We start from the raw sequence: 7,835 nt of genomic DNA, 5'->3' as shown, positions 1-7,835 counted from the left end.
GAAATTTTTAATAAAACCATAACTTTTTCATACTTAACGCAGCAAAACAAATAGACTACCCCTAGTTCCAAAATATAATTAAATTGTTCCTCCAAAATAAACAATTTATCTAAACTATGAAAGAGATTCAAAGAAGAAAAAAAAATAGAAAAAAAAAGAAATTACTAAGGAATACACATATTCTTCTAATGATATAAATCATCCCAGAACAGACCCAAATGACACTGAATACTAACACAGCTTAATGAAATTAAAGATCTTTATTCTTAGACAAAAATGTATACATGATTGAATTGTAAAATTTATAAATAAATTCAACATTTAAAGAAGTTTAGGAAAGAAAATCAATGAGACTATATTCTACTTCATGCCAGCTTTAAAAAGTAATATTTAAAAGACCCACTCACCTGATCAATCAAATGGCTCACTTGGATGGACAAGGAATAGTAAGTTGAGGACTGAATGCTGAAGTGGGAATGTTAAAGTAGAACAGATATGTGCTGCCCTCAGGGAGGCTCTGGAAAGTATCTGACAGTGATTTTTTTTGCACTCCTTTGTGGTCAGTTTACTACATGTCCACAGGAAAATGTACCTTTGCTTGCCAGATGTGATTAGCAATAAGTAGATGAGAAAGTGCTGTAGTTCTGAAGAATTCTGGTAGTCTGATGTGGGAGTTACGCTGTTCTTGCCATCCCTTCCTGCTAAATGGAAAGAACAGCCATGATAGGGCTCTAACAGGGTCAAAATTGAGAGTCTCCAGAATTCTAGTCCCTGTTCATACACAAACACACAGGCTGAGCATAGTCTAATTGTAAAACTACAAGTGAATGAAAAGCTGAATGTCAAATTCAAAACTCCTTAAACAGTAAAAATGTCCTCTGAAATAGGTGTTATTCATTTCTGGGATGGCAAAATGATACATGCACATGAAAATAGGAGGTGATAGACATATCCCTTGTTCTAGATTTGGTGGTAGCTGGATCTACATTGGATGCTGGCTTAAGTCCTAACCCTTGAAGAACAGCCAGCGACTGAAGGGAGAAAGCAGTATTTTCTCCACACAGATTTGGAGTGAAGGGTTGAGAGGGTATGCTAAGTGACTTGATCTATAATACAGAGGAGCCACAAGGTGACGTGAGTTGGTCCTTCAAGGAGCTACTGCTTCTACATGAGTGCTAAAGGGACAGATCTCCAGGATCTGTTCTGGAAGATGCTTATTAATGTTGCCTTTTTTGAACAGTTGTAGGTTACTGGGGACAGATCCTGAGGGGTGGCTCATGAAGAATTTCCATCAGGTTGTACTTTCCTTTTTTTTCCTCAGTGAACCTTTCAGCTTCCTCCACAGACTGTCCTTTCTCTTCATCTTCTTCTCTGCCATGGTCAATGAGGACTCTTTCCTTCGAATTTCTCTCACAAGTCCATGAAAGACATCATCAATATAATAGCGAAGGGCTGCTGAAGTCTCAAAAAATGAGCAAGAATATTCTCTGGCTAAGCTCATTCCTTCTTCAGTTGAAACCTACAAGAGGAATAAAAAAGCAAAACAGCTCCATAAATATCATCCAGTTCAGAGACTGGGAAACAGCAGGTGGTCATAACTCTGTGTCTAGTCCAACATTTTTGGTATAACTGGAATGTCACTCTTGAGACAAATTACCAAAATTTAGTTTAACAGGAATATATTCATATATCACATACTCAAAATGTGAAATGATCAGATTTGAATCTATGAAAATCTTGAACAGACTGTATAGACAATATTCATATTATTTCAGATGCACCATTTTTTCCATGTATTTCCTTATTTTGCGCAGAATCTGGTAAGGTTTGATAAGTCTGGTTCCTTTATTCTAGAATAAACTAGACCTGATGGCTTTAGTGAAAAACTTTAGTGGAATTGTGATCCTAGAAAATCCCTGTTCAGCACTCATCTAATTCTGGATTCAACTTGGCATATATTTCAGAGCATGCTTTTAAATATTTTGGTCCTGATTGGTCTGTAATCTTACCACCTAGCTAATCCCTGAAATGTATAAGGAGCCAAAATCTTTTTTGTTTTCATATCTTCTTTCCTAAATGGCTTCATAAACTCTCTGTTCTCAGGGAAGATCAAGGAAATGTGTCTTTGTTATTTGAGGAGCTGTAAGTGAAGAATTTAGAAGGAATCAAAAAAACTCTTTTTAATTTGCCTGAATTCTGAGAGATTTAACTTCTAAAATTTGATTATTAGCCACTACTTGGATCACCTGCCTGCTAATTTCCTAGCAGAAGTTCTCTGCATTCTGATTACTCTGAGGCTTAGGTATTGTTTAAAAGTTTATCACAAGAAGTAATTAAAACCTACAACTAACAATGTTTTTTCACATTTATGGCCTTATTTAATTACATGCAACAAGTCTGCAGCAGAACAAAGAATAAAGAATAAACCCTATTAGCTAGCTAAATTTTACACAAGCTTACCAACCAAGAAAAAATAACCTTTCTTTTCAGCATTGGAACATTAAATAAAATGCTCTTTTATGATTAGCTTATGTCACTAACTTACTGCATTTTTTGCATCTATCCATTAAGCTGCACATGGTGAGAAATAGGATTATGGATGAAAAACAACATCAGTTCATTCCAGCCTGAAAGTAAATCTGCACCGAGCACATAGCATGGCCAAAGAATTTCTACTCATCACCTTTCCGACAAGTCACAAAATCTGTATTATCTGTAGGACCATACCTCTATATTACAGATTTAATCTTAATTTAATTAAGAATATTTTAAGGGTAAGCAGAGGAGTTGTATGGCAACCTGAGTAATACTCACTGACACAGTGAAAAATTATTATTGCTTTCCAACTGCTATAATTGCCAACCTTTAGCAAAAGGAGATGGGTAGCAATATGGTCCTTGTTTTTCTCTGGGCAGCTGTGTAAGCAAAATGTGTGATTCAATATGTCTTTTGGGCACCATTGAGAAATTGATTGTCTGGATAGAAGATGTTTCTGGTCTATTTTGGACTTTTTAATCATTTTTTTTCTCTTGCTATGCCTAGTTTGAGGTGGGGAGGATTGTTCTATCCTTTTTCTTTAAATAGATTCTGCAGTTCTGAGCAAATCATTCCAAAGAGATGTAGTTTCAGTGAATATTTCATGCATTCATTACATAAAAGGAAAAAAAATCTCAGAAATACATTACAAGAGTAAGTAAGGTTGTAAATAGAATTAGGATGCAAGCAAAAGGCAACTAAATATCAAAATACACCTTTCCCTTTTCTCCATGATTTACCAGTTTTTGCTTATCCAATTCCTCTCTCTGTATATATATTATGTTTTTTTTTTTCATTTTTGTCCTTTCTAGGGTCAAAACATGTATTTTCTCCCACCAGTAAGGAAGAAAAATTGCAGAGAAGTCATTCTGCAGTCTGTAAGAAAAAAATCTACTAAGGGATGTGAAAACTGGAGAATTCTCAGGAGAAATAAATTGTTCAGAAAAACTTCTTCCCAGTCTCCATGTGGTTGGAGGCTCATAACTTGACTAAATTTGGTAGGATTCATATTAAAAGTAACAGATGCTTGGTTTTGAATTCCAAAGATTCCTTACAAAATCTGGAGACAACATAAATGTTATTAATGAAAGCAGTTAATTTCAAAGCATTGTATTTTTTCTTAATCTTGCCCTCAGGATATGATTAAGTGCTTTAAGTGCTTTGACAAAATGTTATAAAGTAATTCAGCATAGGGAGGACACCTGGCTCAAAATAAGTAGATAGATAGATGGATAGATAGATAGATAAATTTAGGACATTTAGTTTTTTCAGCCCCGAGGTGAAAAATAAGCTTCTCAGAAATCTAATGCTGTCACAATTACAACTACTGCTTCAGCATCCATAAAAATATGGATATAGTGATTTTATTAATCTGTTTACTGAGGAAGCTATATAGAAGAATGTCTAGTGGAATGTACATATTATTCTTTCAGTTCATAACTCCCTTCAGAGGGTAGGGCTCTCTGCAATGATAAAAAAGGGATAAAGCCCTTGATGACATCCACGTAACTCCAGGTATTTTCCTTTTTTCCATCTTATGGCCACGAGAGAAACTATATCACTGAAATCCAGTCAAGATCTGCACAGCTCAGGGACTTGTTGACAAATTGAAGCTTCTATGGGTCTGTATCAAGAGATGATATGATCTGTCAGTATGACACAGACAATCAGGTCAGGGAGCAAGGTTGTACTATTGAACATATATCTGGGAAGCAGAGCTTGATATCTCAGTTTTAGAGCAACATTCTGTGATTGAATCTGGCATTGTTTTCCAAAGAATAATTCTGTTTATATTGATTCCACTTTAGCTCATCCCTTTACTAGTAAATCTAAGAAGAGAACGAAGAAGAAAGGATAGTGTAGTGAAGATAATGAAAATTTAAGATTAAGATTAAGATCCAGAAGGTTGTGCTGCCATTTAGCAAGACTTGAACAGGCTGGAGAGTTGGGCAGAAACAAATCAGATGAATTTTAAGAAGAGCATGTGTAAAGCCTTGCACTTAAGGAGGAAAAACTGCATTTACTAGTAGAGGCGGGGGATGACCTGCTGCAGATCTCAAAGGAGAGGGACCTGGGTGTCCTGGTTGATTAAAGGTTGGTCAGGATCCAGAAATGTGCCTTCGTGGCCAAGATGGCCAAGAGCATTCTGGAGTGCATTAAAAAGAGCATGGCCAGGAGGTCAAGGAAGGCAATCCTCCCCCTTTACTGTGCCCTGGTGAAGTCTCTCCTGGAATACTGTGCCCAGTTCTGGGTACCCTAGTACAAAGAAGACAGGGATCTCCTTGAAAGAATCTAGTGGAGGGCTATAAAGATGATAAAGGGTGTGGAACACCTCTCTGATGAGGAATGGCTAAGGGACCTGGGTCTGTTCAGCTTTCAAAAATGAATACTCAAGGGGGATCTTACCCCTGTTTATCTGTATATCTAAAGAGCGGGAGGCAAAGGTACAAGGCTGGACTCTTCTAAGCAATAGGACAAGGGGAAATTAATACAAACTGACGTATAGAAAGTTCCACACAAATATGAGTGTGAACTTCTTCACAGAGTGGGAGACAGAGCGCTGGCACAGGCTGCCAGAGAGGTTGTAGAGTCTCCCCTGGAGATGTTCAAGACTCTCCTGGATGCCTACCTGTGCAACCTGGTTTAAGGAGCCTTCTTTGGCAGGGGAGTTGGACTTGGTGGCCTCTAGAGATACCTTCCAGCCCCTCCAATTCTGTGGTTCTTTGATTCTTTGAAGATTAAGATTTAAGAGTTGGCACAAAATTCATTTAAAAGCTGTCTGTGGAGAAGTTGGATCTTTACTCAAATAAACGGGGCATGAGGCACACCATATAACTGAAGAGAAAGGTCCTTCAGAAGGACAAAATCTGGAAATGGTAGTGGAGTCTCATGTATGCTTAGGATCCTTGGGATAGTAGTCTTTTCATAGCTTCTTTGTTCTAAGAATCTTTCTGGATCCATGTGATTCGGTAGGGTAGATGCACCAGTTTTTGATATGTGTACATGAGTCTGTAGGATGAATTTGGGAGTTTTTTATCTCTGGATATCTCAGGGTAGCTTGAAAGGAGAACAGCTTCATCCAAATAGAAAGCATTTACTGGCTACAAACAGCATTTATAGCATTAAGATTCTGTTTGTGGCTTTTGCAAGCCTTCCTGGAAAATTACAAGTGAGATGAAATGCAATGTTGACAGACTGTGAAAGCCATGATGGATGAGCTGTCATCTTCAAGGAAGCCTGTTCTCCACTAAGGTTTGCTCCTGCCCAACTGAAAGGAGACAACAAATCCACTGGAGATGGACAGTGGGTGGGGAGGCACCGGTAATCACTTGCCTCCATACACGGAGTATAATATCTGGATCTGAGAAGGAAAGTGCAAATAAGCCATACATTCTACTTCATCCTTTCAACTGTCATTATCTAGAAAATCTACTCCAGGATCAGGCATTTTTTGTTTAGCATTGCTTCTGGTCTGCCTTTGGTCAAAGAAGGATAAGTAGCATCTCAAAGTAGACTGAGAGAGATTTTGTTATTAGCAGAATAAACAATATCATTTTTTGTGGTCTTCATGCATGCAAACTATGTATTTCCACTTGAGCACTTCATCTCTACAGTAGCAGCATCTGCTGAGACAGTTTTTGCTGTGTTCTCTTTGTGATTAGGAGATCCCAACTCTTACAGAGAAATCTCTAAACCTTTTATTACTGAGAGTTTCACTCTGGGAACTCTCTTTAATTTTGCAATGGGAAACAGTTTGTTTTTTATAATAAAAAAAAATTGGTTCTGAGAACACTCTTTCCTGGACAGAAGAGGACACACATTACTGAACACAGTATTCAGCCGAGTCGTACTGAGGCTAAGAAGAATGAATTCAGTAGTTATTGATCAAACTCTACAGGAAAAATATTTTTTTACAGGCAGTAATTTATTTAATTAAACAGAAGATAACCATTTGGGAACATAGGGAAGCAGCATCTTGGGCAATGTTGTTTTTACAATACCAGGTAATGAGAGAAGTAGGAAATCATAAGTATTCAGAATAATGTTTAAGAAAGATCAATATTCCCTCCTTTTAGGTTTAGATGTATGTCATATTTATTTTTTTCTGTTTTCCAACACGCCCTGTTCCAGAGGATGAGAAACTAGATGCCAGATTTTATATCAGCACCCAGATATCATTTTGGAGACAGGAAGACAATCTGGAAGAATCCATACAAATGTTCAAATGCCTTCCAATAGCCATGAATTCCCTAAACATGCTAGAAAAAGCAGAACTAATGTTTGGTGTGGATACATACCTGTGATATGCCATAGCACAAAAAGAACTTGAAAAAATAAAATTCTTGTCTAAGACCTGGGTCTGCATTAAGAAGATTTGCCAGAAAAGAAAATAGAAAAACAATCTAATGGGTCTATAAAATGACTACCATTCCAAAAACAAAAGGTGAAAAAAAAAGATACTACCTGTCTGACATGAATGATAATTTTAATGATCCCAGCTCTGACAACTGAGCTTGTGCCTAAGGCACTCCCACAAAACAGCTGCGAGATGTCTTCTTAATGATGAGCAATGACTACAACTACTCAATTTTTGCTAGACCAAGTTCATCAATGTGTCTAAGGCATCAGGAAAAAAATATTATTCCCAGGCCACCCACCACAAATGAACATCAGGGACCTACCCTGTAATTTGGAAAGGGACAGACTCTGCATTTTAATAAATAGCATAGAGTCCAATTAATGTTGAGCTAAGCATTCCTATGTTACCAATTTCCTTTCCTAAAGACAAATGCTTTTACTGTAAAGCATTTAATTCCTATTTTAAGAAGTTTGCAGGCCAATCCACTAATTTTAAAGCAGATTTATTATATTTAGCTTTATTTTTCCACTGGCAAGTCTTGTACTAACATCCATGGTGGCAGAGACATTCTGTTTGTTTTAAGTATGTATTAGTATCCACTTGGATGTGGATGCTAACAACTTTCCAAGTGTGAAATGCTATTGTTCAAATCAGAGATCAAGTACTAACATCTTTAAGCAGCGGGTTTGGTTTGAAAACCTGAGCAGTAACAGGCAGAGCAGAAAATTCAATCTTTCTGTCTTTTTAACCCAAGTGCTATTTATTCACATAGTATTACTTAAAAGAAGAAAGACTATTCCAAGACATTTTACCCTTATTTTCTTTCTTCAGATACTTACAATTATAAACTGCCTATCATATCTTCCACAAAAATTACTTCCCTGGATGGAGGGGAAAACAAGATCAAGTTAAAATAAATTCAGGCTGAAAGAAATGCTGA

The 7,835-nt window shown here is 37.0% G+C and overlaps 1 protein-coding gene across 1 annotated transcript in view; it reads right to left on the bottom strand.

The window, feature by feature from the left end:
• Positions 1-1,140: 1,140 nt before the first annotated feature.
• Positions 1,141-7,835, bottom strand: part of LOC136056590 (GTP-binding protein Rit2-like) — a gene marked incomplete at its 5' end in the record, with an annotated part of 82,032 nt that continues 75,337 nt past the window's right edge. Inside the window, one exon of the mRNA XM_065748878.1 lies at positions 1,141-1,519. Coding sequence (XP_065604950.1) covers positions 1,292-1,519 — 228 coding nt within the window. The remainder of the gene's footprint in view (positions 1,520-7,835) is intronic.

This window comes from Cyrtonyx montezumae, unplaced genomic scaffold (genome assembly GCF_038088225.1).
Source record: "Cyrtonyx montezumae isolate F1298 unplaced genomic scaffold, pur_monq_1.0 scaffold_54, whole genome shotgun sequence".
NCBI classification, from domain to species: Eukaryota; Metazoa; Chordata; class Aves; order Galliformes; family Odontophoridae; genus Cyrtonyx; species Cyrtonyx montezumae.
The sequence above is the reverse complement of the archived record's forward strand: the minus strand, read 5'-3'. Positions and strand labels throughout refer to the sequence as shown.